Here is a 23768-nt window from a genome sequence, read left to right as displayed (position 1 = left end):
CCACCCTTCTCTACTGCCTTCCTTAACCTGGCTGGTTTGGTTGTGAGTCTGGCCCCTACAGGCACTGTTTGCCACTTCTGTTTTACTTCTATTTCTCAAACCCTCTCTCCACAGCACCATGGCCTCCGGGGACTAGGCTCAGACCCCCACTGGGTAATGTTGATCTTTCTTCTTCCTCCTCAAACTCCCCCCTTGCCATCCTGATTCTAGAATACTCAGCTGAGCCTGTGATCATAGTGTCACTGTCCTCTCCCACTCCTCTGCCTGGTCTGACAGGCTGAGGAGCCGCATGGGACAGGGAACATGTGCCAGATACATACCTGAATGTAGGACTTTGATCTTTTCCTCTGCCTCCCCCAGTCTGGCTGCCAAAGTGATCTGTACTTCTTGAAGACCCCTGCAGAGAGACCGGGGCTGCTCACACTGGCTCTGCATGCGCCCATGTGCAGTGGTGTTGCCTGGGTCCTGGAGTCAGCGCTCCTGGCTTCCTACTCCCTCACCTGCTCCCTGTAATCTGCACCTCTGCCTTTTTAACCAGTTCTAAACATGAAATTCAGGCATTTGGCTGCCTTGCTCTTTTGCTGTGTGGACCTATATTAGCCAGTGACCTTGCCTCTCTGGGCATCAGTTTCCTCATCTATAAAATAAGGTTTCTGCTGGGGTTTGCCTCCACAGGTGTTGTGAAACATCTTCAGCATGATGCCTGGTACCTAGTGCTCCCTCAGTACCATTAGTTACTATTCTTGTCCCCAGGGGGGCATTTTTTCCCCCCGTCTTTGTGTCAGTTGTTTGGGAGAGTCATCCAGCCCACTGCAGCCTAGAGCTTAGGTGTGATGCAAGTGTCTCAGCAGAGAAAATGGGGCTCCAGCTGGACTGGGGGAGAATTTATACAAATCCTGGGCCTTGTGTTTGGCTCAGAGACTCTAGGGAAGGAGCCCTTTTACCTCTGATCCTACATCCTATCTCTTCCCCTCACTCACACCACTCTAGCCACACTCAATTCCCTGCTGGTCAAATGTTTCTACCTCACCAGACATGTTTCTACCTCAGGGCCTTTGCAATGGCTGTCCTCTCTGCCTATAAGCCCTCCCCCTATTTATCTCTAAGTTTCACTCTCTCACCTCCTTAGGGCTTGGCTCACCTCAGTGAGGCCTCTCCTTATACCCTTTTTAAAACTTCAGCCTTAATCTCATTCCCACCCCTGCTTTATTTTCCTTCACAACCCTTATCATCATGTAGCAGACTATTCACATTATTTATCTTGTTTAATTGCGTCTTCCTCATGAGAAAATAAACTCCAGGAGGGCAAGGAGGTTTGTCCATTTGTTCACTGCTGTGTCCCTAGAACAATGCTTGGCACACAGCAGTGGCTCCATAAATACATGGAACAAATGAATAAAGAAGTAAGTGAATGAATGGATAAATGTAATGAGCACCAGGAAACTGTCCTAGAAATGCCCCAAGAATCCGATTTATAATAATCCAGGCATTGTTACTCCCACATCAGCTCTAAGGACAACCATTTACTGACATACACTCCTCCAAGTGAGTTCTGAGCTAAGCTCATATATTCATTCTTATGGTAGACTAGGAGTTGATATCATCTGTGCACTGATCAGGCTCCAGGACCCAGTGTTTCAGCCACACGCTAATCTTGGGATTGCTGTGAAGGTATTCTGTAGATGGGGTTAACATCTACAATCAGTTGACATTAAGTAAAGAGAATAATCTCCATAATGTGTGTGGGCCTTGTCTAATCAGTTGCAGGTCTTAAGAATAAAACCGAGAAGAAGAAATTCTGCCTCAAGACTGCAGCACTGACTCCTGCCTGACAGCTTCCAGTCCTGCTGGCTGGCTCTACCAATTCAGACTTGTCAGCCCCAATTGTGTGAACTAGGTCCTTAAAATACATGTCTTAAGTAAAATAAAAAATCCTTTTCATTTTATTTCTCTGGGGAACCCTGACCAATACACCACCGTTAGCCCCATTTTCCAGCTGGGAAAACTGAAGCTCAGACAGGTGATGTGACCTGCCCAGGGCTGGCCACTGAGTTGCTGAGGTGTGGCTGGAAACCAGGCCTGCATTTCTATCTCCAACCTGCACTAGATTTTCTGAAGGTCCCACCACCTCCCAGCCAGGTGAGGCAGCAGGGGCCCGCCTGTTCCTCCCCACTCACTTTTGTTTCTCCGCCTCATTTCTCTGCAGCAAAGTTTCTGTCAGGAGGGCTTTGCTGGGAATGCCCGGGAGGCGGCTCCCCTCGGTCAGCGTGGGCCCTGCCGGAGACGTCCCCTCTCTCTGCTCTAGAGGGAGAAAAAGAGGGAAAACCACCTATCGCTGGAAGTGGCGTGGCAGCCAGAGCTGCCTTCTACAAACCGGATGGATTGGTAGTGCTGGGACAATAATTCATTTCCCAAACTCAGGAGGTAGAGAGAGGGCATCTGGAGAGACCTGCCATCACCACTGTCAGTTGGGTTGTTGCGTCGGAGCAGGGGGGCGTGTGTGAACAAGCATCAAGTTCCCATGGTGCCAGCCTCAGGCAGCATGCCCAGGGGCTGCCTTTGCCCTCTGGGATCTGTTCCTGCCTCCTCAGCCTTTTTACTTTTTTAAGAGTCATGGCAAAATATACATAAAAGCATACAATCCAGTGACATTTAGTACATTCACAGTATTGTGCCACTGTTAGCACTAACTCCAGAACACTGTCACAACCCCAAAGGAAGCCCGGTCCGACACTCCTTCCCCACCCCCACCCCCCAATTCCTTGGCAACCACCAAGGATCTGCATGTTCTGGATATTTCGTATCGTTGAAATCATACATAATAGATGTCCCTTTGTGTCTGGCTTCTTTCACTTAGCAAAATGTTTTTGAAGTTCATTCAAGTTGTAACATGGATCAGACCGTCACTTGTTTTTATAGTTAAGTAATATTCCATTTCATGGCTATGCCACATTTTGTCTTCCCATTCATCTGTTGACAGTTGTCTTGATTGTTTCCACCTTTGGCTGTTGTGGACAGTACTACTGGGAACCTTTGTGTACATGTTTTTGTTTGAGTACCTGCTCTCAGCTCTCCGGAGTAGATAGCTTGGAGTGAAACTGCTAGGTCATGGGCTAACTGCAGGTTTTAACTCCCCTCCCCATAGGTGATGGCATACGCTCAGATGCTCAGTCACAGCTCACCTTACCTCCAGGGCCCTGAGGCAGGGCCCGCATCAGGTCCACCTTTGCAAGCCTGTGGTGGCTCCTTCAGGGGATCAGTTTGTGTGCCTTCGGCACTCAATTTGTCATGGGGAGAAAAGGTGCTCAGGGACCAGCCATCGAAGGTGAATGTCTCAAGAATTCAAAAATCTGGGTTCCCGACCTTGGGTCTGACTGACTTGGTTAAGTTCTGTGCTGGTTGTTAAGGTCCTGTGGTGAGCCTGGCACAGCAGGGTGAATGCAGGGCTGGGCAGTCTGCAAAGTTCCTTGAGGGCCTGGCAGAGTGTTCAGGGCCTGGCTCATTCTCACACACACACAGACACACACATGCACTGGGAAGGTTCCAGGGGCTGAGGCCACAGCAGCGAACAAACAAACAAGGTTTGACCATCAAGATACCCAGAAACAAGTGTCCTCACAGAGAGACACAGCCCAGGTCCAAGGTCAAGACCCTTGGTTTGAATCCCTGCTTGGCTGCCTGCTACCTCTGAGATTCAGTTTCCCTGTTTGTAAAATGGGGCCAGTGACACCTCAGAAGGTTTATACGAGGAGACAGTGGGTTACAGTGTGAAAGGCACATGGCACAGAGCAAATGCTCTGAAGATGCGGTTCCCACAACCACTATTATTCTGATAGAGGGAAGTTCAAACCCTAAAGGGACCTCAGAGGCTTCACAGAGTCATCTATATATAAGTTGGTTTGTCAGGGAGGCTGGAAGGGCATTCTGGGTATAGGAACCAAGCTGGCAGTGTCAACATAAATCTTCCCCAGAAGACTGCCCAGGACCAGGCATAGACTAGGTACTCTCTAGGCACCAGGAGGGGAGGAGGCACCTGTGAAATGGGGAATGGGCCAGAGCAGTCAAACTTTGATTTGGCAGGCCTCAGCCCATTATCTCCAGGACTCCAGGAGGTAGACCAGGGGTCTGCACTGATATGATAGCCCTTAGGCCAAATTTGGCCCACCACTTGTTTTGTCTATAAAGTTTTATTGGAACACAGTCACACTCACTCACTTACTTATGTTCTATGGCTTTTTTCCACACAAAGTTGAGTAGCTATGATAGGAAATGTGTGGCCTGCAAAGCCTGAAATATTTACTCTCTGGCCCTTTACAAAAAAAAAAAAAAGATTATCTTGCTGACCTTTGAGGTCAATCTCTACCTTAATTCCTTAGGCAAGTATCTCTTCCCCTCTTCTCTGCTTAATTCCCCACCCCCCAAAGCCTTTCTTACCAGCTGAAATACCATATATTTAACATTTATTGGTGACAGTTAGCCTTTCCCTCTAGAAGGTCAGGGATTTTTATGTTTTGCCCCTGACAATGTCACCAGTGCGTATGACAGTGCCTGGCTCAATGAACACCCAAGAGCTTTCACATGCGTATTTGCTCTTCCCCATGGAGACCTGCTACCTTACCTGCCAAAGGTAACCACCATGCTGAATTTTGTTCATCATTCTCTTGCTTTTAAACATTTTTATCATATGTATATCTGAACTATATTTTTAGCTTTCCCAGTTTCTTGACTTGCCTCATTTGATGCTGAGACAATGCTGTGTTCACCACATCTGTTTCCCTCCCCTCTTGGGCATATAGTCAGGCTACCCTTCTCAGGCTCCTTTGCAGCCAGGTGTGGCCATATGATTGAGTTTTGGTCAATGGGGTGTGGCTGGAAGTGATGTGTGCTGCTTCTAAGCCTGGACCCATAAACCTCAGTATCCCCCACATTTTTTCTCTGCCTGTTGGCCAGTTTTAACAGTCACTGTCACACTGTATGTCATGTGCCCAAAATGGCAGGATTGCCACAGCTTGGGTGCATAAGTGACTGCAGGGAGCATGCCCTGCAACTTCCCACTCCTTAAATATATTAAGCTTCTGGGATTTGGGGTTGGTTTGTTTCAGCAGTGGTGTACCATAACCTGTCCTACATCTAAAATGATAAAGTCGAGTTCCTTACCCCCACCTCTCCAAAGGTGGCCAAGATTGGCTGCTAGAGATCCACAGCCCATTTGTTTACTACAGATGTCCTGCAAAGGCCTTATAAGTACCTTTGGGGCCAAGGAGCTCGGGGTGCCTCTTCCAGGAAGTGTGGATGTCTCGTCGCGGCTGCCCGCTGGGGTCGAAGCTGGAGGGCTGCAGTCTGTCGTCTAGGCTGCGCGTCGCTTCAAACACAGGCACGGGGTCTGCACACACGGAGAGAGGAGCACAAGAGCGGTGGGGGCCCTAGGCGCTGAGGGCTGCCCAGGCTGAGGCTGCAGGGCCTGGTGGGTCCCTCTGCAGGGGCTGGAGGGAATCATTCACAAGAGCCTTCTAGAGTTGCTCTGATGGCTTAGAGAACAACATGGAATTTCTGCTTTATGAGGGAACAGCCTTCTTTAGGAACCCGTTCAGGGGAGCATGTGCCATCCCCATGGGTGTGGATGTCTTGCCTACCCGGGAATAATAATCACAATAATAACTGTCACAACAATGGCATTTTCTGGATTCTATGGTGCCATCTGTGGTGGCCATGAGACTGTGTCTTGTATGTCTCCAACCATAGGAGGTGTCACTAAACAAAGACCTTGTTTTGAAATCCACTGCTCCGAGGCCAGCCCGCCCCTGGCCTTCCCAGACAGGCCTGCAGGCAGTAGCTGGGGAAGTGACAGACTCCTGAGAGACACAGGACTGCTCTAGGGACCAATGACGTCCCCAAGGCCTCCCCAGCAGTCTACAGATGGCCCAGACTAAGTCGTCTGGATGCTTCTACCAGTTCCTTGCCTCTCATTCCTCTGAGGTCTCTCCCACCCCCCTCCGTATTTTCCTTGCCCCATGTTTCCTCAGTTCTATGTATCTAATCCTCCTTCGGGTGCTTCTCAATGGACCTGGACCAATACCCCGTTATTTGCTATGTGGGTGGTCAATTTTTTAAAAAATATTTTATTTATTTATTTGAGAGAGAGAACATGAGGGAGAAGCAGACTCCCCACTGAGCAGGGAGCCTGACATGGGGCTCGATCCGAGGACCCTGGGATCATGACCTGATCTGAAGGCAGATGTTCAACCAACTGAGCCACCGAGGCGCCCCCATGTGTGGCTGATTAGATAATGGCTTTTCTGGGGGATGAAATACATTCCTGAATGTAAAATACCTCCCAATTTCTCAACAGCTAAAAGATGAGGAATGTGAAGGTCCTTCCACCTGGAATTCTGTCCCCCCTCCCCATCATCTAGTAAGTGCTTCCTCTTCCTTCAGATCTAGATTCCGGCAGTTCTTCCTGGTGACTTTCCCCAACTCTCCACCATGGGCAGGTACTAAGGATACCTGGATGATGCCAGAGGTTGGTATGACCTCTTCTAGGTTACAAAGATGCTCATTGGAATGGGTTCCATCCCCTGGAGGCTGGCTTGGATTCAATTCCTTTTCACAGATGAGGAAACCAGCTCAGAGAAGCCAAGTGATTTATTGAAGGCTGGAGGTGAGGTTCAGGTCTGGATCTCTTTCTCACATGCCACAAAGGCTTCCTGTCCCAGAGGTGTAGACACTTTCACCCCAACAGCCCAGGTGGGTGTTCATGGGGGCCCCGGAAGACCAGGGCCTCCTTGCTCAAGACTAAGGGCTCTGGGTCTGTCTGGTCCACAGTCCTTTCAAATGCACTGGAGCCCTCTCTTCCTGGTCCCTCTCCTGGAGTCTCTTGCCACCATCCACTTGGTGACTGCGGTCTGCTGGGGGACAGATGGATTGAGAGCATGGATCTTGGGTCCTGGTCTAATCTATACTTGCTTTTCAGGATTGCTGTGTGACTCTGGCAAGCAACTCTTACCTCTCTGTACCTAACCATAAAAGTACCAACCTCAGAGGTCTGGGATGAGGATCCACACACAAAAAGTGCCTGGCGTTTGGTCACTTTGGAACAAATGGAAGCCCAGGCTATTCCTTTCGAGCTCCAGTCCCTGGCTTTCTCTGAGTTCCTCAAATGCACCTTCCTACCCTGGAGCCTTTGTATGGGCAAGAGCCACTGCCAGGAACACCCTGTCCTCTCTTCTAACTTCTTTCAGCTAGTTAATGCTTAATCATCTTTCATATTGCAACTCAAATGCCACTTCTTCCAGGAAGCCTGCCTTGACTAGCCAGTCATTCCTCTGATTTGGGTCTCCCAGCTGCTGGCACCTTTCCTTTACAGCACTCATTGTACTTAGAATTTTCATTGATTGGCAAGTCTACCTAATTAACACCCACTGGACTGCAAACTCCACAAGGCAGGGCTGGGATTGCATCTGTTTTTGCTCCCTATCGGACCCTTTGTGGGTGAATGAAGTTCTACATACAACCTGACGCAATAAACATCTGCTGATGGAAGAAATGGGCCAGTGCCTACATACACAGGAGCCTTCAGGTCCGGCTGGAACAAGGTCGCCTCTGCTTTTTATCCCTCTCCTCCTGTCTGTTTGTTTAGGTGGTGGGAGGCTCTGACAATGGGCGTTTGTGCCGAGGTAAGCAGGTGCACGGGAACGCTGCCGTCTTTCCACTGTCAGCACTCCCCCCACGCCCCGTCATTAGGCAGGGCCTGCTCAGCAGGGTATGCCATTATGTCTCCCCGGGCTGATGTAATTATACATTGACATAATTAACCCAGCAAGCGCATTAGGCAGGCCAGCTAAAAATTCATCTATAATTATTTGTTGTGTGCATGCTAATGAGTCCATCTGCACTGCCTTTGTACAACACGGACAAATTAATTTACAAGTCTGGATTTTTTAATAAGTTCAAGGAAACGCTTCCTATTGTGTCCTGGTTTTTCAGAAAGGAAGAGAAAGGCCACGAGCACTTGCTGGGGTCAGGGAAGTTAGATAAACATGGGAGGGTGCAGCTCAGAGTGGGCCATCGAGGGCTCATTCTGGTTCCAAGTAGGTGGAAAAGATCCAGCTTATGGCTTCGGGACTGGCTGGCCAAGAGCCCATCTAAGCCAAGTGATTACACTTGGGTGATAAAGGGTATCATCCATCCCAGTTCCAGGGACTGATGCTTCACTCTGCTCTGAGCCCCGTGGGCTACTTCTTGCTGCCCAGTGCACTCTGGCTAGGGGGCTTCTGGAGAGGCTGAAGGAGCAGGGCTGGCTGGATCCCCTGCTCGATACATGTTCAGTGACACCAAGCCTCCCGTTTTATGCCTTGGTTTGCTGGCACAGGATAGAACATAGTGGTTAAGCTCACAGAAGCTGAAGCCCAGGTATGGATCCAAATGCTAAGGAGCCATGAGCCTCGTTTTCCTGCTAATACAGTGGGAGAAGTACAATTGTTTCTAATTCCCAGGAATTATTATTGGGAAGCTTATTGGAAAATAGGGCCGAGTGTGTAGAGTGTGGTTGTGATACCTGGATGAGAGAAGGTAGATAGAGATTTGCACAGTGCTGGGTGCATAGCTGGGATTGGGAAGTGTGATAAGGCTGCCATCACCTGAGGGGAGGCAGCATACCTGGTCTTGTGGTGACCTGGAGTCCAGCTGTCTGCTTCGTGATGATCTGTGCTGTCTTGGGACCAGATATGGTCTCATATATTCTCATCAGTCCCCAGGAGATCCAGAATCCAATAATCCTGCTTTGAACTCTGGGACCCAAATATTCCAGCATGGAACGTGCTCTTGGAGAGGGGCTTAGAGGGTCCAACACTCCCTACCTCAGGGCACAGAGGGGGAAAAGTGGGGTCTTGTGACTTCCCTGAAGTCTATTAATAAGTTGGCAAGACAGGTCCCTGGGCCTCTTCTTCCCATATTTCCTTCCTGGTTCCCTGATTTGAGGGAGAAAGTGGCAGGTATTCAGGTAACTTGGCCAAAGTCAGGCTGTGACAAAATCTAACAACTAAAGCACTTTACCTGAGTTAGGATTCCTACCATCCTCACCACAGCAGTATGAGGTAGGTACTGTTGTGTTCCTATTTTATAGGTGGGGAAACTGAGGCATAAGGGGAAGAATGAAGTCATTTACCCAAGGTGAGGCCCGGGAAGGTCAATGTTGCTATTCTCCATCTTCCAGACAAGAAAATGAAGGCCCAGAGAAGAGATGCCATGTGCTGAAGGTCATCTACTCAAAAGTGGCAGAGGTGGGATTCGAACATAGGGTGCCAGGTGATTCTTTGCAGGAAGCCAAGCTGCCTAGAGGCAGGGCGTGGGAATTTTTTTTTACTATTAGGCCAGAAGCATGAGACTGACGGTTCTGTTCTTGGCCTTGCTGTTGGCTTGCTGTGCGGCTGTAGACAAAGCACTAGACCTCTCTGGGCTCTTGGTCCAAATTCCTATTACATGTATATCAACACTAGATGTCAGTAAGATAGGGCTGGAGTCCTGCCAAAGTGAGTGTTTTTGGCCCTGGGCCTATCCCTTAGAGCTGGGATGCTTGGCAGAAAAATTATATTAAACACCTTCACAGGTTAGCTTGACACAAGAGGTGCGAATGTTGTGAATTCCTAAACCACCCTCAGACAAAGGGAGAGGAGGCTGGGCTGGGAGGGTCAATTCCCTGCTGTGACGTCTACAGAGAAAGTTGCTCAAGCTCTGTGTGTCCCTGTTCCTCCATCAGTAAAATGGGCACAATGGGACATACTGCATGGGTGGTACAGGGAGTCCATGGGCATGCTGAGCCTCATAACGGTTCCTGGCACCCAGCAGACTCTGAGTGAGTGTCGCCCTTATGGCTATGACTTGTGGCAGCCATGGAAACCTCCTGCAAGAAGTCAGTGGCACACCACATGCTTCCCATGTAGGGTAGTGTCAGCTCAGAGGCCATGCTTGCCTGGGGCTGCTCCTAGCCCAACTTAGCTTGGTAGAGGTTGTAGAGCTGGGCCATTCCTGATGATGCGGGACAAGCAACCCCCGTATCATGGGCTGAACTGTGTCTCTCCAAATGCATGTGTGAAAGCCCGAAGCCCCTGATGTGGTTGTGTTTGGACACAGGGCCTCTGAAGAGGTAATTAAGGTGAAGTGAGGACACAGGTTAAGGTTCTAATCCCATAGGACCGGTGTCCTTCTATGAGGAGGAAGACACCACAGCTCGCTCTCTCCCTGCACGTGCACAGAGGAAAGGCCACATGAAGACAGCACAGGCAGCCATCTGCAAGCTGGGCGGAGAGTTCTCATCAGAAACCAGCCCTGCTGGCACCTTGGTCTTGGACTTCAACCTCCACCACTATGAGAAAGAAATTTCTGATGTGTAGGCCACCTGGTCTGTGGTATTGTTAGAACAGCCTGAGCAGCCTGGGACCCTTTGCTCGGGTATGTCACCCTCGCAGAGACTTTCTCAGAGCTGTACTGAAGTCTGAGGGTCCTCCCACCAAAGATTCTTCCTCCCCTCACCTCTAGGCTCGGACCAGCATTGTCATCTAAAGGCTCTCCCTGCCTCTTCCTCTCCCTCTCCTTCATCCTTCATGGGCATTTCTCCCAAAAAACCTCTTGCTTGTCTAATACCATCTTGGCATCTGTCTGCTTCCATAGGACCAAAACCAACACATGACTCCTCTTTCTCCTCTTGGACTCAGTTTTCCCATCTGTAAAATGGGGACAGCCATAGTGTCTCCCCTTGTGAGCTGCTACTAGGATCCAGAATCTGTGGATGTGAAACCCATGGTGTGGTGCTGGCACTTTCTAGTGAGGAGTCTGGAGTGGGCAGAGCTCACAGGGGGCCTACAAATCCATGTACAGGCTTCGCTCAGCACGTTTGTTGAACACCTGTGGGGGCCACGGTGGCGCCTTGTCTGTGTGGAACTGACATCCCAGTCAGGTGATACAGATGATACAGGATTTGTCCTAAGGGCAGTGGGAAGTGCCTTGTTCTATTTTGCCTTTTGCAAAGGCTCTTCAGGTTGTTGTGTGAAAAATGAGCTGTAGAGGGAGCCAGAGGGGAGGCTACTGGGGCTGTCCAAGCAAGCGCTGGGGGGTCAGGGAGGTAGCAGAAGCGGAGACAGTGCTCAGATTGCAGAGGCAGACCCGAAGAACTGATGGGGCATGGTGTCTAAGGTGAATAGTGTTCCCCCAAATTCAGTCCATCCAGAACTTTGGAACTTGATCATATTTAGATACAGGGTCTTTGCAGAAGATCAAGTTAAGATGAGGTAAACCGGATCGGGGTTGGCTAATCCAATGACTGGTGTCGTTACGAGAAAAGGAGATGGCACAGAGAGACACACAGAGATGTCCCTGCAAAGATGGAGGTGGAGATTCAAGTGATGCGTCTGCCACAAAGGATGGCTGGCCACCCCCAGAGGTGGGAGAAAGTACTGGAACAGTTCTCCCTTGGAGTTTCCAGAAGGAACCAACCCTGCCAACACTTCGATTTTGGACTTCCGGCCTGAACTGAGAAACTGAGAAAATAAATTTCTATGGTTTCAAACTACCTAGTTTATGGTAATTTGATATGGCAGCCTCAGAAAACTAATACATCATATTCTGGAGGACACGAGTCCACAGCTCTATTGACAGAGCTGTGCTTTCCCCCATTTGCTCCACACCTCCCTCCTAGCTTCTGGTGTTGCTGGCAATCCTTGGTGTTCCTTGGCTTGTAGTTTCTTGGCTTTGGCTTTATTATCATATGGACTTCTCCTCTGTGTGTCTCTCTCCTCTTCTTCTAAGGACACCAGCATACTGAATTAGGGCCCACCTGATGACTTTTTATCCTGATTAAATCTGTAAAGACCCTCTTTCTAGGGGGATCCCTGGATGGCTAAGTGGTTTGGTGCCTGCCTTTGGCCCAGGGCGTGGCTCTGGAGTCTCAGGATCAAGTCCCACATCAGGCTAGCCTGTTTCTCCCTCTGCCTGTGTCTCTGCCTCTCTCTCTCTCTGAATGAATAAATAAAATCTTTTTTTTTTTAAAGACCCTCTTTCTAAATAAAATAAGGATACCAGAGGTTAGGACATTCATGGGTACCAGAGATTAGGACCTCCATATATCTTTCTGGGGCACACAATTCAAACCATACCATGTGATAACTGTGTGGATACCAACTGTGAGAGAGGCAGGGCTGAGGAGCTGCCAAGACTCCAAGTCCCACAGGAACAAAGTCCTCACTCAAGTCTAATTTACTTCCCTCCTGCTGCACCCATCTCACCTGGCATCCAGGCAACAGGCCTGTTGTGTAAGAGAAAGCAACAGGTCCTGGGCTCTCACTCTCCTGCATTTTTTTCTTCTGCAACTACTGAGGCATCAGGCCATGTGTTGAGTAGGGTCCCTGCTCTGAAAAGTACACAGCAATGATGGTCTCTTACTTCCCCAGGCATTTTCAACCCTTTATTTCCTCCCCGTTGGTGCAGTGTGGGAATTCTTAGATTTTACAGTATGTGGGAAACCCATTTCTTCTCACTTCCCCTATTTGGGAGAAATCCATGGAGCCCTGAGCTACACTGCCAGGGGCCGAGTTAGGGAGGAACAACATTACTAGCATCCAGACCACTGGAAGATTTGCCAAATCACACGTAGGTAAAATGTTCGGCTGTGGTGGCTGGCAAATCCAAGTGTTTCCTGCTTACTTTGTCCAACAGCATTATTTGATCCATCAGCTAAATGTCACTGGCTGCTCTTACAAATACAAATTGAAAGAGAGAGAAGTGACAACAGATCTTTAAAATGTTTGGAAGAGGTTTTGCAGAGAACCTGACAGTCACAGGGATGGGGGGCATCTTGTGTAGTTCTTTAGGCTTCCCTTTCCCTGTGGGGCCCTGCTCTGGCCTTTCACATAGTAGGTGCTCAGTAAACATGAATCGTGTTAAGCTTCTAAGTCTGATCATTTCTTACAGCAACAATAGGAAGCAAATAAGACCCTCATACTGTCATTTATTCATCAGTACCTTTTTAATGAGCATCTACTATGTGCCAGACACCATTACTTCAGCTGCCAAATATTTTCTGAGCATCTGCTGTGTGCTAGGGAGATGAAGGTAGAGGCCTCAGAGGTAGAGCAGTGAAAAGGAATTTCTGCCTTCCTGGGGTTGACATTCTAGAGAGGAGAGATGGATAAAGGACAAATAAACAAAGGGCAGTAAGGGGGTAGGGAAGAAGAACACAGGGTCAGGGCAGAGAGTGACCTGGCATGTGCGGTGTGTGGGGGGGAATGCTGCTACTGGAAGCAGGCTGGTCAAGGAAAGCTTCTTGGAGGAGGTGACATTGGAACAGAGCCTTGAAGGAGACGAGGGAGCCAGTAGGGGGAGAGAGAGAAGAATCTAGACATAGGTAGCACCAGGAGGAACAGCCCCCATCAGACCAAGAAACAGTGGTGGACCCTTGTGGCCAGCTGCCCACCACCTGCCCCAGTTACTGTCCCCAAAACACAACTTGGCTCAATCTTCACAATCAACCTATTTTACAGATGAGAATGTGGGGCTGAAAGAGGCTGGCAATGTCTGGGCAATTCTGGTGCCAGCTTCACCTCCCTTCCCTATAGGCTGGTCTGGGTGCTGCTGCTGAGGGGGAAGTTGGGTTCAGAGCAGGCTCTGGCCCTCTAAACACTAGTTTTTGGTCTTCATTCTCAAAACTCCAGCTACCATCAATCCTGGAGCAGGTGGGGCACCCACATCTGGGAAGCTAGGGTATGGGATAGAGAAGACTCTCATCCAGTGTCCTGAGCCAAAAGCTCTGGGCAACTTACATTTTTTCACTCCCACCCCAACATATGCTTGATACTCTGCATATATTCACATCTCATTTAATCATCAAAACAATTAAATCATGTGAGAGATGGTTATAGCCTCATCTTCCAGATGAGAAAACTGAGGCCTAGCAAAGGAAAGCCATTTGTTTAAGGTCACCAACCTAGAAAAAGGCAGACCTGGTTTGAACCCAGTATAGCCCAAATGCCAGACCCTGGCATACTCACTTCACAACTTCTGCTGTATCCACCTGCCCCTAAAAGATTACCAACTTGACATTTGTCCTTACATGACTTCACTTAAAAATATTTTAAAGGAATATTTTGTTACATTATTGTAAACAGATAATTGGGATCCTGTATCATAAATAGAAGATGCTTTAAATCATAAAAAATAGGGGGCGCCTGGGTGGCTCAGTTGGTTAAATATCTGCTTTTGGCTCAGGTCATGATCTTGGGGTCCTGGGATCGAACCCTACTTGGGGCTCCCTGCACAGCGGGAAGTCTGCTTCTTCCTCTCCCTCTGCCCTCTCCCCTCCTTGTGCTCTCTCTCAAATAAATAAATAAAATCTTTAAAAAACCCCATAAAAAAAAAATAAAAAATAAAAAATAAAAAACCCCATAAAAATAAACACAAAGAGGGAATGCGTGGCTGGCTCAGTTGGAAAAGCATGCAACTCTGGACCTCGGGGTTGTGAGTTCAAGCCCCATGTTTGGTGAAAATTAATGTTATTAAATTCTAGTTAGACTCTGTTGCTACCCAAAAAACTGTAAGCTTGAGGCTGGCTGGCTCTCCCTTGGCTAAAAAGGGAGACTCACAGGTATTCTATAGGTGTTTAAGATACTCTAGCTCCTTCCTGAAACTTTATCTAGAAGTAAATAGAAAGAGGACACCTGGCACACAATGTGTTCCAAGTTTCAGTGTTGTGCCAGGGTAGGGCGAGGCTGTTTCCTACGTCAGGTGCCCCCCCCCTTGGGGGAAAATGCTGGGTCCCACCAAGCCCCCACTCTCCAAAGTGACCCATGTCCCCACTCTGGTGTCTGGCAAGCCTCCTATCCTGTTGTCAGGAGTAGTGACACAGAACATCCCTACAACTCCTCGTCCGGAGCCGGGGAGCCCGCGGTTCTGCTGGGCGCAGCACTTCCATCGGAGACCTTTCAGCCAAGACACACAGCTGCCCAGGGCTGTGAGCAGGACTCCTCACTTCACTCCTGACAGACAGTCAGTATGCAGAGGAGGGCAGTGGCAGTGGGAATCAAATGGCCTTAGATCCAACCCGAATGAAAAACCCCCAAACGGGATCCCACATCAGAAATGTTTGACGACAGCAAATCTTTTGGATTAATCAAGTACGCCGGCAGACACAGAAGATCTAACATGAACCATCCGAGGTGGCAGGTACTGACGGGAGTGCAGGGAGGGGAAGAGTGTCAAGAAGCAGAGTGCCTTTGTCTTACAGCCATCAACCTGCTCTTTATGCATAAACTGCTTAATAAAATGACTAATTCATTTTGGTTACATTGGATCTAACCCCTTAGAGAGTACTGCCAACGGAAATGTAATATATTAATACCACGCCAGGCTTTACAAAGGCCCTGTCTGAGGAGACGGGTAAAACATTATCTATTCCATCTTCCACCACTAGCTGATGCTGTTGGTGTTTTTTCAGAAAGTATCTATGGGGTTGGGGCGGGGAGCCGGGGAGCTAGGAAAAGCTGTCTCATTCCTCCCACTGTGTCCATCTGAAGGAAAGTGGCATTCAGAGCTTTTTTAGGAAAGCTAGAGCCGTGAAGGCTGTCCGAGAGGCTGTTTAGAAACACATATATGCAGAAGTATGCGTGCGCCCCTCCAAAATATCTTTGAGACAGAAGCCTTCTCCCATCTGGGCCCAGGCTCCGGGCGCCTGCATGGGTGGGAGGCTCGGGCTATTGACAGCATCATCGAGACTAACTCTGATCTTTTAATCTTAACTTTTTGATAGCAGATGGGGTGTGGGGCCCTTACACACAGCGTGAGCCATGTGTCCGCCCACCCGCTCTTCTCTCCATTGCCAGGGCCGGCTGCTCTGGGGGTATTCTGGCTTCAGTAGAGGCAGAGGGGCCGGAGAAGGTCTTCCTTCTTGGCACGGGATGGTGGTGGCACTACAACAACACCAACATAGCTGCAGTGACTATTTGCTGAGCACTTACTAGGTGCTAGACACTCAGAAGGACTTTTCCATCCTTTACCATGATCACTCCTTTCAGAGGTACCAGGAGGTAAGTGTGATTTCCAGAACAGGAAACAGGCTGAGAGGTAGAACCAGTCACTCAGAGTCACCCAGCCAGGGAGCACCAGAACCAGGATTCAAAGTCATTCCATTTTAGTAAAAATAAAGTTCCATATACTGAGTTTCACAGAAAGTTCCAGGCAATCAGGGACAGTGTATGTGTTTCTGTTTGTTTGTTTGTTTTTGTTTTTTTGCACCCACCTCCACCCAGTAACAGTGTGTTTTGCTAAAATTCATGCTCCTGGTGGTGAGCGGAGCGTTCGGAGGACAGGAGTTGCTCAGTATTTGTCTAATGAATTGCATGGGGATACTACTCCATACCAAGCACCATGCTAAATGTTCTCCATTCTCACTGAATCCACCCTGATTGATTTATAATTAGGTAAGATTATCATCCTATTTTAGAAATGGAGAAACTGAGAAGCGGCAAAGTGAAGTATGATATGGGAAGGCACAATGGCAGAAGGGGGACTTGCCCTACTCTGTAGTAGGGTCTTTTGGCCTGGAGTCCTGCTAGTGTTCCTTCCAGCTTCACTCTGCTCCTTGAATTTCAAGCTCTGTGACCGTTTCCCCTCAACCAAAGTACCAGGCTTTGGAGCCCTGGGCCGGGAGAAGGAGGAGTTCTTGGCTAGTGGGGGTTAACTAGTTTCTCTTCTGGGTAACACACCTGCATTTCATTTCACCCAAGGGCTCATCTTCTTAGTCTAGAACCTCTCAACTGGCAACAAAGCCCCTCAGATGTTTGTCATTCTTTTTGGAAGCCCAACCTCCCATGGTTTTGTCCAATTCCTTGTAATTTTTAAATTAAGCCTGCATGTAGGTTAGGGGCTGGGGGTCAAGATTCAGGCTTTACCATCTCTCTGCTGTGTGACCTTGGGCAAGTGACTTGATCTCTCTGAGCCTATATTTTCTCAGCTGCACAGAAGGACAGCTTGTCTACCATCAAGGGGGCTGTGGGGATCATGAACTCACTTCTGGGAAAGGGCCAAGTGCACTGCCTGTCACATGAGAAGCACCCCCACAAACAGCCCCACGAGGATGGTGGCTTATGCTTTAGAACCAAGTACAAAGGCTGCCTTCTCTGAAGCACCCCCTCTGGCTGTCTAGCCTTGGAGTCCTTTTTCTGCTCGGTGTTCTGGCCATCTGTCTTTGGGTCATGTTGTCCTTGCCGGATGCAGAGTCTCTGAGGGCAGAGGAAGGCTCAAGCTTGCCTTCCCAAGGGGCTCAGCACTAAGCAGGTGCTCAGAATGAACTGATGAAAAGTCACCATTAACATGCCTGTCTTTCCTTCTAAAAAGCAACAGCTGTGCATTGAGCAACTACTGGGTACCAGCATCATGTCAGATGCTTTCATTTAATCTTCCTCCAGCCCTTAGCCACCACGATTAGTGAAAATGAGACAAATGGCTGCAGTGAGAGAGCACTTCTGTAGGGGACGTGGCAAGGGTCAATGGTGGGGTAATACCTTCTAAAGTTAACTACCATCTTTGGGAAAATCTGGCCTTGTTTCCTACAGGATCCACTAAGCAGAGGCATATTCAGGGAGAAAGGGACGGAAGTGAGAGCAAACAGAAACCCGGGTTTCTCACCACACTAAAATCCTCTTTTCTGTATTTGTGAAGGTGGCTTATCCACTAGATGGCAGTAGAACTAGTCATTTGGGACAAACGCAAAGCTAAATGCTTAACCTCCCTCACTACTTCCATCAACATATACTTAAGATGGTTCAAAGATTCATATTTTTAAAAACTAGGGTCACAAAGTACTAAAAAGTCCCTACGACTTTCAAGAAATAAGGGGTTTTAAAAAATATGACATGAAATCCAGAAGCCATGAAAAGCCAAGTTTTGTTAAGAATTCCTACTTTCTGCAAATATTTTTTGAATGCTTTCTGTGTACCATATACAAGAGATATTATAAACAAAAGGCAAACTAGGGGAGAAGATATGAGACATGTTTACCAGGACAAAGGTTATTCCTAAAATACAATGTCTATAAATCAATAAGGAAGTGATCTCTTTGACAGAAAAAATGGGCTACAGACACGTGAACCAGGGATTCACAAAAGAATATGAGTAGTTCATAACATATGAAAAGATATTTAGTGTAACAATGAGTACAAAATAAATCAACAAGGAGAAAAAAAATTCTTATTCTTTCTAATCACTGATCCTAGGTTTGGGGCCAATGCATGGCTACAATCTGTTTTCCTTCCCAAGGTTTCTTCCTTGTCCTCAGAACTACAGTACAGTACCAATAAGCTGTTTATTCCTGAGCACCCTAAATGCCCAATGTTGGCGAAGGGGTCCAGCAAATTATAGCATAGTCACACAAGAGACCATTATACACGATGAACCAAAGTTACTCAGGATTTTTAATCACACAGGGAAATACGTACGCTCATGTTGGGTAAAAGGAAGGATGATTCAAAATGGCACAAGCAGAATGAACCACCGTTTTGAAAACGTACACAGGGAAAAGATCAGAAAGAAAAACAGTGTTCCCACTGCTTCTCTGGCAGAGTTTTCCTTCCTTCTTTTCACTTTTCTGTATTTTCTGAAGTTGGCAGCATGCATATGTGACTTTTATAACAGGGGAGAAAAAAATTAAGACCCGACACACACATAGGAAAAGTATTTTCCTATTCCAGACTCAGTAACCCGTTGCCTAAACTGCTCATCACCCCATGTCCTCGATAACTGACAGAACCTTGTAAGATCAACAGCAAACACTTGTGATCCATGTAGCTTATACTCTGATGTCAGCTTTGCGATGGGGTGCTGGTTATTAGACCCTGCCAAGTGCTTTTGCACCTAGTTTAGTGAATCTTCATGTCAAATGATGAGTACATTCTATTCTTATACCTCTGCTAAAGACATAGAAATCAGAGCTCAGAGAGGTTGGAGCCCTTGCCCAAGGTCACACAGCTCAAAACCACCAAATGGAGAGTCCTACCCCACTGGGTCTGACTCTGCAGCTTGAGCACCTAAGCTGACCAGCTTTGCCTCCTGAAAGAAGAAGCAAGGAGAGTAATGCCTGTCAGTAGTTGTCATCTCTTGCACTGGATTTTTAAAGACCAAAGTAAAGCAGAAAAAACGTTTTGGGGGCACTCACCTCTCTTCTTATCTCTTCAGCAGTGCTCCTCTGCCTGCCCTCTCACTTGCACTCTCCTTGTTTCCTTTTCTTCTCCTTTTCTTTCTTTCTTTCTTTCTTTCTTTCTTTCTTTCTTTCTTTCTTTCTTTCTTTCTTCTTCTTTCTTCTCCTTCTCTCTCTCTCTCTCTCTCTCTCTCTTTCTTTCTTTCTTTCTTTCTTTCTTTTTTTCCCCTTTTACTTTTAACTAATCACTCAGTTAACAAGTTAGCTTTGTGAAGCTTGGGTCGGTACCTAGTGACTGTGAGCGCGATAAAGAAATCAGCCGCCACCGATACAGAAGTCAGAAAGGTTTAAATCAAATCATCCTCCACAACAATGACATTAATTATGCTTTTAACACGTTTTACTGCTTTTTTTTCTCACTTCACGCCACATCTGTGTGAACAATATCCAAAAGATTTACGGTTTTCTTTCGTAATTACAGACATACAGGCTGCACACTTATCAAAATACTTGCTGAGCAATCACGCCATATCGCATTCTCTGCCAAAGATTTGTGTTGGCAGCAGTCATTCAAAACAAAAATGTTGAATCAGGACTTGTGTGGCTTTGGAGGGGGGTGGAAAGTATTTCGACAAATAATTTGCCTGTCAAGAAATATAAAAACAGGAGAGTGTGCATCCTAGCAAATTTTCCAGGAGTGTTATTTTCCTGGAGGGGGTTGGAGCAGAGCGTGTGTGTCCGGGGGGTGGGGGTGGGGGGACAGTGCGCAGGGAAGCTCTGAGCACCAAAAACACATCTGACATTTGGTTCTTGTGTCTGAGGATAAAATTTAATGAGAACAAAAATATGTCTTCCTAATTCCCCTAAGAAATCATTAAAACATTTTGTTATTCTTAAATGTCTCGAAAATGAATTAGAGCCCCTAAAGGGGCCGTTCGAAGGGTATGTCTTCATCAGTTAAGGCTCCTTGTTCTCCAACTCAGTGACAGCTAGGGACGTACATCTCCCCCGCCTCGCCATTTCTGGGGAGCAGAGCTGGAAAATCAGACGTATGGAGTCAGCACCAGACTTGGAATGACCCTTTGGGGAGAGGGGCAGGAGGGCATGAGGACCTTCTGGAAAGCTCTGCACCAGTCTTGGGAACTCTCACAGACCGTGGCTGGAACGCTGGCCGTGGCAGTGAGTTAACGGCCCTATCTCCATAAAGATGAAGGTTTCACAGTGAATCCCAGAATGAATGACTCTCCCTAGCAGGAGCAGGAACCTCTTCTCACCCTCAAGCACTAGGCTTGCTGTAGCTCCCCTAGGTTTGCCACAAGCAGTGATTATTCCAGCGATGATCTAGCCACCTCTGCCACAGTAATGCAAGCTCCCTGAGGGCTGGGCTTGTGTCTGCTGTTTGCAGGCTTACGGCTAGGTTCTCAGTGTCTAGCAAGTGCCAGGCACACAGCAGGCACTTAATAAATGCTATCTGAGTAAATAAACACATGACACGCAGAGGGCTCCAGTTGAAAGAGCACCTTTTCATTCAAATAACCCCTCCCCTTTGCATCTGAGTCTTATTTCTAATTCATTCAACAATTATTAGGTGCTTACTGTGTACCAGGTTCTGGGTATCCAAATTCAGTATGACTCAGTCCCAGGCTTAGAGAATCTCACTTCTAGGGAAGCCAGACACATACATGAAGACAAAAGTAGCTCAGTATCCAATTTATACAAGAAGAGGCTGAGGCTTAGGAGGTAAATTAGTTCATCTGCAGTCACCCAGGGAGTAAGTGGTCCAAGTAGGATTCCAACCTGAGTGGAACCCTGCGCCTGGTAACGCAAGCCAGGTTCAGTGCTGCCCCCTGGTGCTATAAGGGATGTACACTGGGTCCAGAGGAGGATCCTTGTGTGGGGACTCCTAGGAGACATCTTTGGGGTCTCTTATGGGTTACTCTCCAATGTCATTTCTTGCTGAGCCTGTGGGGCCTTAAGGATTGAAAAATGATAGTAAATAAGAGGGCTTATTTTACTAATTTTTTTTTCCCAGATGCCTCTGATGAGAGTAGAGACATAAGCAAAGTACCTGCCACGAGCGGGACCTCTCAGCTACATGCCTGGTGTGGTCCTCAGTGAGGGTGACAACAGCCAGGGCTGCAGACATGGCCATCTCTGCCTCATGCCCAGGGCCACGTTCTCATGGTGGGCATAGAGCCCCAAGGGCTGTACTGTCTGACCCCAGTCATTCTCACTGCCAAAACATCCTCACTGAGGAGACCCACACAGCATGCTGCCCTCTTGGGAGTGAGGAACCAGTGGGCAGGATCAGGGCAAAGAGGATGGAGTCTGCATACCCCTCCTCAGTGGGCTGAATGGTGGCCCCCAAACAGATATGTCCTAATGCCTGGAGCCTGTGAATGTGGCCTTATTTGGGAAAAGGGTCTTTGCAGATGTAATTAAGTTAAGGATTTTTAGAGAAGATCATCCTGGATTATCTGGGTAGGCCCTACATTCAATGACTAGTGCCCTTTTAAGAGAAAAAAGCTTTGGAGATTTGGAACCCAGACATATGGAGGAAGGGCCATGCAAAGACAGAGGCAAAGATTGGGGTGATGTGGCCACAAGGCAAGGAACACCTGGAGCCACAAGAAACTGGAAGGTGTAAGGAAGGACCTTCCCCTCGAGTTTTCAGAGGGAGCACAGCCCTGTAGATACCTCAGTTTCAGATTTCTGGCCTCCAGAACTCTGAGACAATAAATGTCTGTTGTTTGAAGTCCCCAGTTTGTGGTAACTTGTTACAGGAGCTCCAGGAAATAAACAAGGTCTCCTCTGTGCAGCCAAGTTGTGGCACAGAGCAGACGCTCTGGATGTATATGTTCAATGTGCTGAGACATGAGCCCCCAGTGCTCCTGGCTGTGAGACCTCAGGTGTCAGACTTGACCTCTGGGTATGCCAGTGAAGGGGACTGGGGGCCTGTCCTCCCAGGGCTGTAACACACAGAGGGTAGAACCACCTTTATACCAGGGGAGTGCTTTTTAAACTGACATGTTCACAGAGCTTGGGGAGCTTGCCTCTTCCAGTTCCTGGTGGCCTCAGGCATTCCTTGGCTTGTGGCCACATCACTTCAACCTGTGCCTGTCTTCACATGGTCTTCCCTGGGTCTATGTCCTCTCTTCTTCTTACAAGGACACTAGTTATTGGATTTAGGGTCCACCCTGCATCCGGATGGCCTCATCTCGAGATCCTTTAGTAATTACATCTGCAAAGACTCTGCTTCCAAAGAAGATAATATTCCAAGGTGCACGGTGGACAAACATTTTGGGAGAACACAATTCAAGCCACTCTGTTTGCTCAAGACAGATGGAATGAGGGAATTGCCCACCCACAAACACAAAGATTCCACAAATGACTCGACATGGAGTAGAAATGACGTTGACTTCTCCATGGCCTGGCTTAGCTGGGATTTCATTTTCTTCTTCATAATCCCCCAGCCTCAATCATCCAATAGCACTGATTCCTGCGGCTGTGTGGAAGGGCCCAGAAAGGACTGGGAGGCTGCCTAGGTGGAGGGAGTTCGCACAGAGGGTCCCCTCCCAGCCCTACCACTGTTAAATAAATCACTTACACCTCTCTGGGCTCCTTTTCTTTTTGATTCAAAAAATGAGAAGGTGGCAGAGGATGGGCCATTTTGGAAAAGGGAAACTTTTTTACAGAAATGAATCTACATATCTTAGGTGTACAGCTGAATGAATGTTTTCAAACTGTATAATCCACACCAAGATCAAGAAACAGCATCTCCGGCCCCCCGAGGTCCCTCCTGGGAACTACTGCCCCCTCCAAGAGAAACCACTGTCTTGACTTCTAACAGTACAGGTTAATTTTTTTTTTTTTTAGTCAAGGTGAAATTCTTAGAACCTATAATTTATCATTTTAAAGCGAACAGTTCAGTGGGAGCTGACACATTCATGAAGTTGTGCAACCACCACCTCTATCTATTCCAGAGCATTTTTATCCCCCCAAAAGGAGATCCCGCACCCATTAGCAGTCACTGCCCCCCGGTCCTGCCCCAGCCCCGGGTAACCACCAATCTGATATGTCTTTTTAGATTTGCCTAGTTTGGACATTCCATATAAGTGGAATCTTATACTATGTGACCTCTGTGTCTGGCTTCTTTCACTCCGCATCATGTTTTTGAGGCACATCCGTGTGCAGGTTCAGTGCATCATATTCCATTATACCATATTTTCTTTATCCATCCACTGATGGACATTTGGGTTGTTTTCCCCTTTTGGGCATTGTGAATAGTGCCGGCAGATTATTTTTGCCTGTCTTCATATTTTATGTAAACAGAGTCACATAAGGATGTGTTCTTCTGGGTTGAGGTTAGCTATGCCATGTTGGGGAAACATCTGAAAGCTTTCCTCCAGCACCCTCAGCTGGCAGAGAGCACTGGGCACCATCTGTCCTTTGTGGCAATGGGATGGGGGTTCTGGCAGACAAGACACTTGGCTCCCCAAGAAGGTCCAGGTGGGAGATCTTGCCTGGAGCCCCCCAAAGCTCTCTGGCTAACACTGGAAGGTGGTGGGGGAGGATAGAGGAACTGTGTAGGGAC

General features: G+C 47.9%; 1 protein-coding gene across 19 annotated transcripts in view; it reads right to left on the bottom strand.

The window, feature by feature from the left end:
- The window catches only part of CUX2 (cut like homeobox 2), a 283331-nt gene that overhangs the window by 37051 nt on the left and 222512 nt on the right, over positions 1-23768 (bottom strand). For all 19 annotated transcript variants that reach the window (XR_003146582.3, XM_025473953.3, XM_025473946.3 and 16 more), the window contains 3 exons: positions 5249-5383; positions 2178-2301; positions 321-397 (listed from right to left, as the gene is read on the bottom strand). Coding sequence is in view for 18 of the 19 variants with exons in the window: in XM_025473953.3 (XP_025329738.1) it covers positions 321-397; positions 2178-2301; positions 5249-5383 (336 nt within the window). In the remaining variant the exon portion in view is untranslated. The remainder of the gene's footprint in view (positions 1-320; positions 398-2177; positions 2302-5248; positions 5384-23768) is intronic.

Source organism: Canis lupus, chromosome 26, assembly GCF_003254725.2.
Source record: "Canis lupus dingo isolate Sandy chromosome 26, ASM325472v2, whole genome shotgun sequence".
Taxonomy (NCBI): domain Eukaryota; kingdom Metazoa; phylum Chordata; class Mammalia; order Carnivora; family Canidae; genus Canis; species Canis lupus.
The sequence above is the reverse complement of the archived record's forward strand: the minus strand, read 5'-3'. Positions and strand labels throughout refer to the sequence as shown.